Source organism: Neophocaena asiaeorientalis, unplaced genomic scaffold (genome assembly GCF_003031525.2).
Source record: "Neophocaena asiaeorientalis asiaeorientalis breed wild unplaced genomic scaffold, Neophocaena_asiaeorientalis_V1.1 scaffold140, whole genome shotgun sequence".
NCBI lineage: Eukaryota > Metazoa > Chordata > Mammalia > Artiodactyla > Phocoenidae > Neophocaena > Neophocaena asiaeorientalis.
Window position 1 is genome coordinate 212,029 of NW_020173729.1, and position 16,757 is coordinate 228,785.

General features: G+C 37.6%; 1 protein-coding gene across 7 annotated transcripts in view; it reads right to left on the reverse strand.

Moving 5' to 3' along the window:
- Window positions 1-16,757, reverse strand: part of FUT8 (fucosyltransferase 8) — a 321,926-nt gene that overhangs the window by 3,256 nt on the left and 301,913 nt on the right. For all 7 annotated transcript variants that reach the window (XM_024750842.1, XM_024750839.1, XM_024750841.1 and 4 more), the window contains 2 exons: window positions 15,564-15,740; window positions 6,159-6,309 (listed from right to left, as the gene is read on the reverse strand). In XM_024750842.1, coding sequence (XP_024606610.1) covers window positions 6,159-6,309; window positions 15,564-15,740 — 328 coding nt within the window. The remainder of the gene's footprint in view (window positions 1-6,158; window positions 6,310-15,563; window positions 15,741-16,757) is intronic.

A 16,757-nucleotide genomic window follows, 5' to 3' on the forward strand; every position in this document is an offset into this window, starting at 1 on the left:
GTCCTCTGCATCGGCAGGTGGACTTTCAACGACTGCGTCACCAGGGAAGCCCCACGTGTACTTTCTTAAGCCAAAGAAATTACGAATGGTAGAACTTGCAGACACAGAGTGGACCAATATAAGACTGTTTCTCCTTCTCATAATAATGGCGATAATGAGAGCAGCTGAGCTTACTGAGCACTGTTCTAATAGCTGCACTTGCATACATGCTTCCTCTCAACTCACTTAACTCTCACAACAACCCTATGAGTTGGTTACTGTTATTATTTATATTTTACAGCTGAAGAAGCTATGCCAAAGAAAGATTAATTTCCAAAAAATAAAAAAAATGAATAAAGGAGCTAGTAAATGACAGAAATGTAATTAGAACTCTCTGTCTCTAAACCATACACTGAACTGCCTTAGGTTCTGAGGATAAGTACCTAGAACAGTGCCTGCCACAGAGTAGCCACTCAGTAAGTACCTTCTGAATGAATACTGCTCCATGCATAATACCAGTCCAACAGTGGAGTTGCAAGTCCACTGGTGATATTTAATCCTTAAGATCCATATATAACATTCTGAGTAATTAAAATTTTTTCTCTATATTAACCATGGGGCAATTTACTGCAAAGGGCAAGAAAGATTACTATGGTGTCAACGTTTGCATTTAATCACCCTAGGCTTCCTCTCTGGGCTTAACAAATCCAAATCACGTGACAGGTAAATGAGGTCTTTCAGTTGATGTCAATACTCAGGTTTGATACTTGACAGGTAGCATGATTGAGAGGGGTAGTCTATGGTTTGCAAAGCAGTGCTTGGCCACACATATGTTTTATTTCATTTGCTGTTGATTTGGTACTATATCATTTTTAGAACACTACTAAGCACACAGTAATGAGTAAAAGCAAAAATCCTGCTGAAGGATAAAACATAGATATGACTGTATTTACAAAAAAAAAAAATTAAAAAGTGGAGGAAGGTCCATTAGTTTGAATTTTATCCCTGAGTAACAACCAGCTGAGCTTTGCATGAGCCTCCAAAGCTTTCTCAGAGCAGATGGGATCTTGGCTTTTGTCAAAATTGACAGGGCCAGAAGGATCTCCTAGTGTGAGAAGTTGGAAGTGGGCTCTTGTCTCACTGCGTGAGGCTGGGCTATCTGTGAACTTTTACTGTAAACTGCTTTGTTTTGCTATTCAATGAGAGAACAGTATCTACTGTCGTCTCATGAACCATACCTCAGTGGAAATTCCTATCGAGAGCCATCTGTCTAGAATAAAATGAATGTAGTATCTGGTTTCTCCCTCTGGGCTTTCCAAAATCTGATTCAAAACATGACGAGGCCAGTTGCGCTGTGTGTGGATTTGGAATGAAACAACAGAGAATGCCAGGAGAATCTCATATTAAGTGCCACAAAGGGAAGTGTCTCAGGGGGAAAAAAAGTAATTTTGTCCTATGGTGATTTTAATGATTGAGAAACTAATGAACAATGTTGACTGTTCCTTAAAAAATGTTGATTACCCATAGTCTTTAAAATGGACATCTACCAACCATTTTTGTAAATCAGATTCCAGAGTTATAAAACCTGATTCTAAAACTTGACAAACAGTATTTTAAAAAGAAAACCTTCCTGATATTTTGCCCATCTACAACTGAGTGAGCTGTCAACTGCTGGAATTGGAACGCCAATTCCTTTGCTTCAGATTTTAGATGGTTTCATTAAATATGAAAGTAACTTAAATGACATAGTAGATGCTTAGGGCATAGGCAACTTCCAGTAACACAGAACAAGATTAGAGTATTTGGTAGAATAGTTTGGAATGCGACGCACTGCATAGCTTTCAAAACTTACTTGATGCTGTTGAAAAGCGTTAATATTGCCTCTAATTTTCAGACTAAATCCTGAAGGTTGTTTTCTTCAATTTACGAGGCTTTTAGGACAAACTTGGCTATGAGAAACAGCTCTGATGAAAGAATTCAGAAAACTGAGTGCAACAATAGTAACAAAATTAGAGAGTAGAGTCATATTCTTGGCTTTTAAAAACTTTTCACTTAAGGAGAGAGAATTCCCAGACCTCACTTGTGGATATAAAACCAAGAATGATTAGAAGCCCTAAGACTGAGAAGAATGGGTCCAAAACCTTATAAAGAATCCTGATTAAGGTACCATGACATTTGTGCCTACAGTTTCTCAAACATCAATCCGGCCTTGCAATTTCCTTCTAACAATACATTTCATTCTTCCAGTATTGTCTACAAGAGCACATGGTCAACAGATAAACTCTTTCTCACTATTGTCATATAGCATAAAAGTCCTCAAAGGGTAGTATACAGGAGACAGAAAGTTTACATGACTGAAACTTCAGGATTGGCAAAACATTATGAAGAAGATACTAAACTTTTATCCCTTCTAACCATCTCTTGAAATGAGATCATCAAGCAAAGTCTGAAAGTTGGTTGTCCATGTTTTATTCTGGGCTGAGATTTGGTTCTCATTGTTTTATTCTCTTATCACCCTTCTGGATGTAAGGCTTTAGTCTTCTTCTGTTTTCTGCAGGAAAGTCTGCAGATTAAGTTCCCTAAAGTCAAAACATACACAAGTTTACCTGCATTTGCTAAAGCAAATACTATTACTTATCACTCACCCTTTGGGAATGAAGAGCTTTTGTTTCTGAAAATTCATATTATATGGTGACGCTCTCTTTCAAGAAGCTTAATAAAATAGAGTTAAGGTGGTACCTTGGCACAGGAATTAATATGCCGAATGTTACTGGTTATTATTCTTTATGAAGAATTGTTACACACATCCGATGCACACAATGACTATGTGGAACCTAAGCATCACCCACGACCATAAGCAGAGGTAATGGAGTCCTTGAACAGCATATTTCATGTTCCTTCTAAAACGTGAGATCATATAGTCTGAAATGGGGCCATGTGAAAAAAAGCTGTTAAAATAAATACTGTAGAGTCTAACAGGCAAAGATATACCTATATCTATTCCTTTATAAATAATAATAGCAGCTAACATTGCATTTAACATATTGCTGAGTACTATTCTCAGTGCTTTACATATAATAACTCTTTAATCCTCACAAAAACTTTATGCAGTAGGTATTACTGTATTTACCATTTTTACAGGGAGGGGGGAAAAAGTCAGTGATAGGCTAAGTAATTTGTTCAAATGCCACAGAGTCACTAAGTGGTCAAAGTTGGATTTAAACCCAGGTAGTCTGACTCCAGAGCCCACAATGCCTCATTCCTGTTCTCTGTCTCATGAAGTCAATGGCTTGATACTTTGATGTCATCAGTGACGTTTTCTCAAACTCCACTGCTACTGCTGATGAGACATTTTGGGGGCATTCTTCAAACGATTCCGATTTTGGTTTATGGCAATTTTGGTTTGGTTTATGCTACAAGCCACCAACCAACTCGTTCACACCACAAGAATATTAAACTGTACCAAATGCCTTTTTACTAAAAATATTTTCAAAAAATACTGGGGTGCAGGACTTCCCTGGTGGTGCAGGGGTTAAGAATCCACCTGCCGATGCGGGGGACACGGGTTCGAGCCCTGGTCCGGGAAGATCTTATATGCCGTGGAGCAACTAAGCCCATGCACCACAACTACTGAGCCCACGTGCCACAGCTACTGAAGCCTGCGTGCCTAGAGCCCATGCTCTGCAACTAGAGAAGCCACAGCAATGAGAAGCCCGTGCACCGCAACAAAGAGTAGACCCTGCTCGTCGCAACTAGAGAAAGCCTGCACGCAGCAATGAAGACCCCACGCAGCCAAAAAAACCCAAAAAACCAAAAAACCGAAAAAAACCGGGGTGCAAGGAAGCCCAAAGATTAAACACTGAATGTGGAATTATTCCACAGTCTCAAATGCTACAGCTGTTAGTCACCAAGAAAGGAGGTAATCACATTTAGCAAACTGCTACTCACTATATAAATGTAAGGTATTTTTTACTGTTAAACTTTTATTCTGAGCCCTAACATGTTTTGAGGTATTCAAGTCTATCTTGGGACACAAAATATTGGTTTAAATGATCAGAGTTATTTTGGATGAAACTTGACTTGCCAAGAGTTTTTAGGAACAATATAATATATAATCACAAATCTTATTCCTTTGGATACAACCAGACCTCTCATTACTACGCTTTCTTCATATAAACTGTTTCTCTGGATCTGAGGTCTGAAGAAGACACAGAGGTTGATATTATGCATAAAACAGAACAAAGTAGTGTGAACAATATGCTCTTCAAACCTGGACAGGTTTCCAGTAGCATGAAGTGACAGAGGTCCTGACTTCTGGGTCAAAACTAGACTTATGAGGCTATGAGGCTCAAAAATTCTACAGCACATCCTTGAAAAGGGAAATAAACAAAAGATTTTCTTTCCAGAATGAGTCTAATGGCATTATTAAGGAGAGCTGGACAAAGGAAAGCAAAACATAGAGCACGTCCTTGTAAGTCTCAATGTCTACCTCCATGTAAGGTTGGTAAATGTTTAGACATGTATATATTTATTTACTTTTAGAGCTTTATAACTAGAGCAGTGGTTCTCACAAGGGTGATTTTGCCCTCCCACTCCCCCCACCCGGGACATGTGGCAATGTCTGGAGATACTGTTGGCTGTCACAACTTGAGGTGAGGGTCTACTGGCCACGGACGCTGCTAAGCATCCTATAACGCACAAGACAGCACCTCACAGCAACTTATCCAGCCCCAAATGCCAACGGTGCCAGGTTGAGAAACCCTGGACTAAAGGAATAGACTTTAGGAAGGCCTAAAATCTAGACCTACAGAGGAGGTGGTACATCTGGGAAAGTGACTCTTGATTCAATCGTTCTAGCAAGAAGCATTGGAAAATGTGTTATTTGCACCTGTTGATCATGTAGGCACATAGCCAGATTCTCAAAAGCAGTTGAGAGGGACTAGGTAGTTACAACTCCTCCCCGCATCCCACCCCCTTCTCAAAGATAGGATCCTCACCCCAATTAGGGAGAATATCAGCTATGGATGCCTTCATGTTTTCCCTCTGATGAGGACTGCTGCCATGTGACTCCTGCTCTGTGTAGCTGTCTTTGCGTCTTAAGTTGTATTCTTATGCCACATTGAAGGAACTCATACAGGCTTTGCTGGGATAAGTGTCTTTCCAACAATCATATCACCATACCATTGTGACAGTGTACACTGTCACGTAATAAAAAACTGTCCATTTCTTTATACTCTCTGCAGTATATTCCCATGTAAATGATGTGTCTCTCCTTTGCACACTTTCTTTTCTCTGCTTCTTCTAAGCTTTCAGGCGTATATTTATCTTACATGGCTTATATTTCTTTGTAATTATTCTCTGGTTATTTCATGTGGATATTTTGCTCACTAGATTCTGGACCAGGGTAAGAGCTGTATCTTCGATCTCCTTTGAAATTCCCTCTACACCTAGTATAGGTCTGAGCACAAACAATCATTTAACCGCGTGTTGAACAAACTAACCAATAATATGCACATAAATGAGACAGTTGAATAAAATCCACAGTAAATCTTTCTATGCTGATATTCCACTGGGCATATAAGGCTGATTGGAGCACTCGTAAAAACACACACACCAAACCAACAACATATTAAATATCTATAACAATAAACTCAAAGAATGATTATAATATGGTATTGCTTAAATATAATGTACAGTTTCTTGCTTGGTGGAAATGTTAAAAGGACCAGAAAGAGGAATCACATTTACTCTTTCTTATTTTCTATAAAGCAATCAAGTGAGGCAAAATGCTGAGCATTTAACCCTCTCAGTATCAGTGCACTGATGTGTAGAAATGGATGGGCTCTGGTTACGTACTGATTGTATGCAAAATCAGAAAGTATTAAGTAAACTTAATTACTTGCTGTTTCTGTTAAATGCTGTGAATAAGCCAAGTACTTTAAACAACCCCAGCAGCTGGCTTCAGTAGAGATGTATTCAACAATTGCTTGCAAACAATTAAATATTCAGTGCACTCAAATAGCTATGTTTTCTGGAATCTTCTCATTCTTTCACAAAAGGGATCATTCCCCAATATTAAAAACATTGTACCTGAGTCATGAAAACTAACATTTTTTAAAAATCCAAGAACTTTCAGACTCAGTATAACCAAAGAGTATTGATCACTTAAAAATGCTTACCTGGGATGAAAAAGTACACACTAGGAAGTCTGCCTGGGAGAGAAAGTGTATATCCAGGATCACACCTCGAAGTGAATTTTCTGTGTATCGATTATGTAGTCCAGCTGACCAAGAGATAGAGTTATCACTAATAAATTCGTAACTGGGGTACCTGAAAAAAGAAATAAATTTAAACAAACTCACTGAAATCATAGAATTCTGTCAGGAAATAGTATCCTATCAGCAGGAGGTAGCCAGCTCCTTTAACCAAGAGTCCCCTTCTTTCTGACAGTAAGGAAATCTTTAATTCTGGCATTCAATAGAGTAGCTGACAAAGCATCTTTGAATCCATTGATGGGGCAGAAACCATTCTGGGGTGTCCTGTATGTTAAAAGTTATTGGCATATAATACATGACATATAAAATACACATATGCACCAGAATGTCCCTTTCAATTCATGAAAGAATGGAAAACAGAAAGCTCTTTATTTTCATCATAATAAGTAACCTTGAAGAGGTTTTTCAACCTGCTTTCATATTTTTTTCACACAGACACATTTTCATTTTATGCATTCTTTTCCCACTTTCATCCTTAAGCATATATCTTTATAAAAATACAACTTATACATTGTTTTTTCTTCTTCCAGTTTTATTGAGGTATAATTTTTAAAAAGATCTATTATTTTATTTGTTTTTGGTTGCATCAGGTCTTAGTTGCGGCATGCGGGATCTTCGCTGAGGCATATGGGATCTTTCGTTGCGGTGCGCAGTCTTCTCTCTAGTTGTGGCCTACAGGCTCCAGAGCGTGTGGGCTCTGTAGTTGTGGCGTGTGGGTTCCAGAGCACATGGGCTCTGTAGTTTGCAGCACATGGGCTCTATAGCTGAGGCACACAAGCTCAGTAGTTATGGCATGCAGGCCTAGTTGCCCCGCGTCACATGGGATCCCAGTTCCCTGACCAGGGATTGAACCTGCGTCCCCTGCATTGTAAGGCAGATTCTTTACCACTGGACCACCAGAGAAGTCCCGATTGAGATATAATTGACATACAGCACTGTATAAGTTTAAGGCACAATGATCTGACTTACACACATCGTGAAATGGTTACCACAATAAGTTTAGTGAACTTCCATCATCTCATTACAGACAAAATTTTTAAAAAAGGAAAAAAAAAATGTTCCTTGTGATGAAAACTCTTAGGATTTAGTCTCTTAACAACTTTTGGTTGCTGTGGCTAGGACTTTCAATACCATGTTGAATAAAAGTGGTGAGACTGGGCATCTTTGTCTTCTTCCTGATCTTAGAGGAAAAGCTTTCAGCTTTTCACAGCTGAGTATTATGTTAGCTGTTAGTCTGTGATATCTTATGGCCTTTGTTATGTTGAGGTATGTTTCCTCTACACCCACTTAGTTGAGAGTTTTATTATAAATGAATATAGAATTTTGTCAAAAGCTTTTTCTGCAACTATTGAGATGATCATATGATTTTTATCCTTTGTTTTGTTAATGTGGTGTATCACACTGATTGATTTGCAAATATTGAACTATCCTTGCATCTACTTGATCATGGTATATGATCCTTTTGATGTACTGCTGGATTCGGTTTGCTAATATTTTGTATTTTGCTAATATTTTGTTAAGGATTTTTGTATCTCATCAATGATATCGGCCTGTAAGTTTCTCTTTCTGTGGCGTCTTTGGTTTTGGAATTGGGGTGATGTTGGCCTTGTAGAATGAGTTCAGAATTGTTCCTTCTTCAATTTTTTGGAATAGTTTGAGAAGCATAGGCATTAACTCTTCTTTAAATATTTTATAAAATTCACCTGTGAAGCCATCTGGTCCTGGATTTTTGTTTGTTGTAAGTTTTTTGATCAATCTTGATTCAACTCCATTACTGGTAATTGGTTTATTAATATTTTCTATTTCTTCCTAATTTAGTCTTGGGAGACTGAAATTTTCTAGGAATTTATCCATTTCTTCTAGGTTGTCCATTTACTCACATATAGTTGTTTGCAGTAATCCCTTTTGATCCTTTGATTTCTGTGGTGTTGGCTGTAACATCTCTTTTTTTCATTTCTGATTTTATTGATTTGGGTCCTCTCTCTTTTTTCTTGATGAGTCTGGCTAAATGATTATCAATTTGTTTACCTTTTCAAAGAAAGCTCTTAGTTTCATTGCTCTTTTCTACTGTTTTAAGTGTCTATTTCACTTATTTCTGCTCTGGTGTTTATCATTTCTTTCCTTCTACTAATTTTGGGCTTTGTTCTTCTTTTTCTAGTTCCTATAGGTGTAAGGGTGGGTTGTGTGTGTGTGTATAACTATTTCAAGTGGATCTCAAGTTCGAACACATTCTAACAACTCCAGTTTTTATTCCTGCCTTCCCCTGCCCATGTTTAATGTTTTTTGATATCATATTTTACATCTCTTTGTTTTGTGTATTCCTTAACCACGTATTGTGGATATAGATAATTTACTACTTGTCTTTCAAGTTTCCTACTAGCTTTACAAGTGGCTGATCTACTACCTTTACTGTTTGTTTGCTTTTACCAATGAGATTTTTCCTTTCATAATTTTCATATTTCTAGTTGTGGTCTTTTCTTTTATGCTTAGAGAAGTCCCTGTAACGTTTCTTGTAAAGCCTGTTTAGTGGTGCTGAACAATTTTAGCTTTTGCTTGTCTGTAAAACTCTTTCTCTCTCTTTCAAATTCGAATGGTAGCCTTGTGGGGTAAAGTATTCTTGGTTGTAGGTTTTTTCCTTTCATCACTTTGAATATATCATGCCACTCTCTTCTGACCTGCAAAGTTTCTGCTGAAAAGTCAACCGACAGTCTTATGGGAGTTCCCTTGTACATAACTAGTTGCTTTTCTCTTGCTGCTTTTAAGATTCTCTCTTTATATTTATTTTTTGTCATTTTAATTACAATGTGTCTTGGTGTAGACCTCTTTGGGTTGATCTTGTTCGGAACTTTCTGTGCTTCCTGGACCTGGATGTCTGTTTCCTTTCCCAGGTTAGGGAAATTTTTGGCTATTCTTGTTTTAAATAAGTTCCCTGCCCCTTTCTGTCTCTCTTTTCCCTATGAGATCCCTATAATGTAAATGTTGGTATGCTTTTGTTGTCCCAGAGGTCTCTTAAACTGTCCTCGCTTTTTAAATTCTTCTCTTTTTTTTGTTCAGCTTGGGTGATTTCCACTACTCTGTCTTCCAGTTTGTTGATCTGTTCTTCTGTATCATTTAATCTACTGTTGATTCCTTCTAGTGTATTTTTTATTTCAATGATTAATTATTGCATTCTTCAGCTCTGTTTGGTTCTTCTTTACCCTTTCTCTTTGTTAAGTCTGCCACTGTGTTCATCAATTTTTCTCCCGAGTTCATTCAGCATCTTTATGATCATTACCTTGAACCCTTTATTGGGTAGACTGTTCATCACTTTGCTTAGCTCTCCTTCTGGGGTTTGTTCCTTCATTTGAAACACGTTCCTTTGTCACCTCATTTTGCCAAATTCTCTGTGTTTATTTGTATGTATTAGGCAAGTCAGTTATGTTTCTTGTTCTTGGAGAAGTGACCTTATGTAAGAGATGTCCTATGGGGCCCAGCTACATACTCCCCTCTGGTCACCAGAGCTATATAATCTAAGGGTGCCTTTGTATGTGGGCTGAGTGGGCACTTCTGTTGTGGTGGGGTCAACTACTGTGGGCATGCTGGTAGGTAGGGCTAGTTCCCATCCCGGTTGGCTGCCAGGTCCTGCCTCATGTAGAGGCTGCTAGCTGTTGGTAGGTGGGTCTGGGTCCTGACACAGCTGGCTACATGGCCTGGGAAGTCCCGGGAACTCCCTGCGAAGTCCCTGGGAAGGGCTGGTGCCAGTCCACTGGTGGCTTGGGCTGGGTCCTGGTGTGCCTGGTTGCAGGCCCGCAAGTCCTAGGGTTGGTCTTGTGTTGCTGGTGGGCAGTGCTGGGTCCCAGCATGGCTGGCTGTGGGGTTCGGGGATCCCAGTACTGGTGCTAATCAACTAGTGGGCATGTAAGCCCCTGGTTCTAATAGGCTAGAAGGAGGACTCCAAAATGGTGTTTGCCAGCACCAGGGTCCCTGTGGTAGAATGAGCTTCCCACTGCCTGCTGCCAGTATATGTGTCCCCAGGGGGAGTCCCAGTTGCCTCCTACCTCTCTAGGAGGCTCCAACCTGCTTTCAAATTTGGTCACTGAGCTTTTCCTTTAGAATATAAACATCATGATTAAACTTCATTTAAATTTTTAGTTTAGAATTTGTGATAACTGAGACTTGTCTCCCTTAACCCCCATAAGCACCATCTTAACAAATAACGGTGACAGAAAACCATTCTAATAAATTTATGAAAGCAAATTCCTTGTAGATGTTCACCAACTAATATTGTGGTAGTCCTGAGAAGCTATGTGTTAAAAAATATTAAAACAGGATGTGTTTAAAAAGTCTACTATACGTTCAAATGATTCTACTCTGAATTAGAGGTTTAATTATACTCTAGTATAGAGTGAATAAATTTTCTCAGTGTATGAGACAGATCAGAGTTAAGTTGTAAACTTTCAGAAGTTACATGCAAAGGGGATAGTCATTGTACCTATTTTATATAATTTTTTAAGAATTAAATAAATTAAGCAACGTAAAGTGCTTAGAAGAGTATCTGACACGTAGTAAGTGCTCAATAAATCATTAACTGTGATTGTTAAACATTCTTTCCCCAGATATTCACCTGGTTTTATCTCTTACTTCCCTCTTAGATCTCTGCTCAAATGCTGCCTTATTAGTGAGGAGTTTGGCAATCCCTATCCCTTTTACTTGCTTAATTTTTCTCCATGGCTCTTACTATCACTGAACATAATATATATTTACTGTTATTTACTGTCTGCATTCATTCCCCACCTCCATCATCCCTAACTAGAACGTAAGCTCTATAAAGAGAGGTATTTCATCTGCTTTGTTCACTCTATTATTCTCAGCACCTAGAAGAGAATCTGGAATATAATACAAGGTCAATAAATATTTGTTGAAAGAATAATAGTTCCTATTTATAAGCCCTGAGGCAGCAGGAGTCAGCTTACATGTCTTTTTCCCACACAGTATTTCCCAAAGGTTAGGACTATGCCTTATTTTCCTCTGCATCACAGCATCTAGCACTCCACACAATGCTATGTGGATGAATACATGAACAAGTTAGTGCTACCTATGTCTGGGACGTTTTCCTAATTCCCTAACAGCTGCTTCAGATTTCTCTTCATTCCACAACCTCCAAGGCGTTTTCTCTCATAGCCTCTAGTAATGACTGTGAAGAAAAAGTCTCTGAGCACTGTTTCAGTGATTGGTATTCAGTGTTCAGATCCATTTGGCCTCATTATTTTTGACATTTTGCCCTCCTCAACTTTGAATCAGGGAGATGAAGGAAATGTCACATTTGTTCTGAAAAGAAAACCACCAAAAAAACTTTTAATGTGATTCCTGTGAAGATGCAGATCCAGTCACGGGACAGAAACAGAAACAAATAAATATGAAAAGGCTGGAGGGTGGAGGAGGGGGGAAATCATTAAAACACACCAGTACAGGTTTTATCCTAGAATAAAGACTAACTCTGTCAGCATGGTTTGGGTGCTCAGTGAAACAAACACAAGAGGGATCCTTTTACTGAGAAGTGACGGGAACATTATGCCCTTCCTAACTTAAAGGCCTCTTCCTGGAACCAACCCAAAAGGTCACCTAAGTTCCTCAGGCCTTATCTCTATATGCAAAAGATAGCTTGATGAAGGATACTGAGTGTTGAAAAACAGAAACAAAGTGAATAATGAGGGAAGGAGATTTTGTACTTCCAATAATGAGCATGAAACTTTCCACACAAACATGCTTCTTTCTTGTCTTACGCCTACAAGTATGCCAGCAGAAGTCTTCCACTGTGAGGCTGCAGAGATTGGCAATGATTAAAAAAAATATTTTTTTCTTCTTCCATCTTGCAAAAATTTATTTTTATATCACCCACAAAGGTGTAACTTGAAATTATAAACTAACATCAACTTTTCTTTTGTGAGGTCTTTCTCCAGACAGGGGGATACTCCTCTTCTGGACTTCACTACCTAGTATACAACTCCTTCAGGACAATTATATAATGACACCGATTATTTGTTACCCGTATACTGCCTACCAGTTGGATACGCCCTGAGATAAGGAGCCACATATTATCTTTTATTTCTTTGTGTATTCCTAATGCCCTGTAACTGTCTAGCGTATTAGATGTAGTTCAAAAAAATAGTGAAGAACGTTACCACTATTGCTGATTCTTCATTTCACATGGCAACCAAATGCTTTACAACAACTTTAAAACAAATTTCTCTTACCTCTATTCATTTAAATGAACCTAATTTTAGGAAGAGCTTGTCTGGCATTTTTGATAAAGAGCAAACTAAATATGTAAATATTTAATCTGAGAGATTTTTAATGCCTTGTTTTTTCTCCTGTTTCACTCCTAAACCCAGTCTCCACAATCTTAGAGTGCAATGCTGGACGGACAACTTTAATAGTTCTTACTTCTTTGACTGCCAAAGATTCTGTGATTTAAACACTCTAACAGTGAATTACCTAAGAGAGAGATCTCCACATTATCAGCAGCTGTCACAGTCACTAGGATGCTGGTGCTAAAATCTCGTGAATGAACTCAGTCTTAAGCTAGAGAGACCTGAGGTGTTATACTAAGCAACAAAGCATTAACTGCCAGAGCCACATATATAAGCTAATCTTGACCCCTTTTACAAAGAATAAGCTAGTCAGAAAAATGGTTTCTTCTCTAACTGTACGAATACTATGCCTCATTTAAGTTTAATTCTCCATCTCTTCACCCTCCTGAAGCAGAAAAGTCTTATAATCACCTTGGATTCTATATACCTTGTTGAAAAATTAATTCATGCTTTGGTCTCGTAAAACAGTAACAGAAGTTTTATGATTTGCTTAGGTATCAAAACCAATCCTGAGAGGTCAAAAGCAGAATTAATTCAGAGTGGAAAAAACATTTAAGTAAAATAATGAAGGAGAAAAACGGTATTTAAATTCCTGAGAAGAACCTTAAAATGACTCAGAAAACCAAAGAATTTCCAAAGAGGAAAAAAATATGCACAAAATGCTATTGCTACATTTATAACAAAATGCTATTGCTACATTTATAGCCTGGAATACCATGGGGAGAGGAGTTACTAGCTTCTGACCACACACACATACATACACAAAAGAGAAAAATCAAGCTTTACAATTCTTACAATCCAAGTAGATACTACTGCCATCTGTACTATAAGGGTTGCTTGGTGTAAAAATATCGTGCTGTGCTATGGATCACAGCTATAAAATATTCATATCCTTTTATCTAAATACTTCCAAGTCCAGAAATCTAGATTAAGGAAATAATATGGATAATTTCAGGCATACCTCATAGCACTGGAAATTGGAAATAACCTGCCGAATATTAAGAGAATGGTCAAGTAAGCAATGGCATTTCCATTCAGTGGATATGTAGTCACTAAAAAAAGAGATTTACAATGACTTTTTTTAGCAACCTGGGAAAAGGGATCTAGTGCTGTATTAAGTAAAAAAAGAGTTCAAATTATATAGAATATGATCAACTACACAAATGTATAACTACATAAATGACTGAAGGGAATATGTTGATATTTAAATAGTTGTTGCCACTGAGTAATGAGACTGTGGGTAATATTTTTTCCTTGATTGTATACTTACCAACTCCATATTTTCTAATGAGCATGAATTATTTTGCCAGTCAAGGGAAAAACTTATGATGCATTCAAGAACAAGTCAAAGAGTAAATAAAGTAATACTTTAACATTTTTTCAACTAAGCTACAAATTCAGTCTGATATTTTAAAATGAAGGACTAAGATGAACTATTTCTACTTTGTTTCTCTCTAATAGGTCTGTAATATCAAACTGGAAAAATATCTGTGAAAATTTTTTCTTGTTTTATATCCAAATGTTCATTTAATCCCTAACTCTTATACTTAAACAAGAATTATAACTATATAACTTGGCTTATGTTTGGCTGATGAATTTCTTGGTCTTTTGTTTGTTTGTCTGTGCACACGCATACCTGCGTGCGTGCGTGTGTGCGTGTGCGTGCGTGTGTGTGAGAGTGTCTGTGTGTATAATCAATAGAGGGAGCCTTAAAGAAAAAGCAATTTATATCAGGTTAATTTAGATTCTTACGAGGTAGAATAGGGTTTAAATGATTATCCAATGATATGGATAAATACCTGCATTATAGTATTCATTCCAGATTTGTTTTTCTTCCCAACCCTCATTTGTGACATAAAAGAGGGATTGAGAAATAAATTAATTAAAAGTCAAAAAGGTCAAATGATAATTGCTAATAAAATGTTTTCAAACAGATAGGACTGAAATGAACATAATTCAATACTTACTGGGCACTTACTAGAACTAGGTATAGTTTCTAAAGTGCTTATAACCTAGTGAGGGAGACAGAAGTAAGCAAGTGCTAAATACTAAGAGGAATGCACAGAGGAGAACCACTTAGTCAAGGATTCAGGGATGATTTCTGGAGTAGATGGTATTACTCTATAGTAGCACTACTCATACTGTATTGTAACTGTCCATTCCCCTACTAGATTGGGAATTCCCTGAGAGCAGAGAGTGTCTTGCTTATCATGGAATCCCCACCGCCTAGCACAGTGCCTGAAATACAGGCAGGCGGGCTCAATACAGCTCAGTACAAGTTGGCAGTCCTTATTATTTCACTTACAAAACTCATCTTTTGATTTTTTGCCTTTCTAAAAAATATAATTTCCAAATTCCAGAAATTTTTATAAGATGAAAACTCACATCTTACACATGGTTTCAGTTGCCTGTGATTGTTGGTGAAGATAGTTAAGAGCAAAAGGGCAAGCACCTGGTGTGCTTTATTGCTAACAGTCTTGTGAGTTGGTTAGTATTATGGACTAAATGTCTGTGTCCCCCCAGAATTCATATGTTTAAGCCCTAACCCCCAATGTGATAATATTTTGAGGTGGGGCCTTTGGGAGGTACTTAGGGTTAAATAAGGTCATGAGGGTAGGACCCTCATGATGGAATTAGTGCCCTTCCTTACAAGAAGAGACACCATTAAGCTTGCTCTCTCCCTTCCAAGCACATAAAGGTCATGTGAGTATATAATGAGATGACTGCAGCCTACAAGTCAAGAGAAGGGGTTTCAGAATGAAATCTACACCTTGCTGGCACCTCACATATGCTTTGATCATAATAACAGTTGCACAAGTACACAGCTGTGTGAATTTAAAACCCCCAATAATCAGTAATAACATTCATTGTAACAAGAATCACAAGGCATGGGAATTAAGGATTCCTTTCAACTGAAAAGAGATGGTTCACTCTAGAATCATTAGTTCATCTAACTTACTTTGTTTTTGCCTCCTTTAATAAAGAAGGGTCATCTGTGGCCAAATATACTCTTTTTTTATCCACTTGCATTCTGCGAGCAAGAAGCTGAAAATGTTCTTCAACATGTACCATGTATTCCTCAATGGGGTGGAAGGCTGCTTCTGTTCCCACTTTGTCTGTGCGTCTGACATGGACTCTGCGGGGGCAGAGGGAGAAAGTCAGATTCTGCTGATAATGTTCTGATCCACTGAGTACTTTTAGGGTACTCAGCTTTATACCCCTATTCATGGTGGCATTATGGACATTTTAAACCAATTCTTCTTTCATTTTCACCATTAGAAAAAATAAAACCAATATTTAAAAAAATTCAAACACATATATTCTAAATATATTTGCATATTAATACAAGGGGAATTAGCAAAAATAAGTTAAGTCTTTGAAGAATGCTTTCTTATAAAGAGAAAGTAATTGGCATAATAAGGGATAAATGGGAGATTCCAGAATTAGACCGCATATAAGGCAGCAAATACCAACCAGCCTCCCAGAAAAAACTGGATATAATTTTTAATATATTTGACAATAAAGGATGCCAAGATTCACAGTTGTTATTATGGAACATTAAATATATCATTTGTAATGTTTTGATGCCAAGTTTTCTTTTTCTTCATTTTATCCTGTACTGTCACTATAATGACAGCTTGTTGAATTTAAAGTTGTGCAAGGAAAACTCAGACCTGTATGGATTCTTCCTATAGCACAATCAAGGCAAAGCAAACCTTTTAAGAGTTCTTACTATTTTAAGTTCATGGAGCCATGCCAGCCTTTTTGTTGTAGGCTTAATGAATTTCCTTTCCCGGCTTTTCACTCTATCAAACACAAGCAGATACTGATCTCATCTGTCCTATTTAAGGAAAGCTCCAAAACTGTAAAACTGGGGACACAGATTTACATTGTCCTGCACTGAATAAGGCATTGATTTCCAACAGTATTTTAATGAAAACAGGAATAATAGTTAGAGTTTGTTTTCATAAGTTAAAACACTACTTAAATTTGCTCTTCCCACATCTCCCCTCTTCCCAAATTACTAAACCACTATTCAAATGTTGGAAAAGAAAAAACGTAGATTTGTTTCCTTTAGGTCACAATATGTGGGCATGTCTTAAGTCAAGCCTAGGGCCAGCTTTTTTTTTTTTTTTTTTTTTTTTTTTTTTTT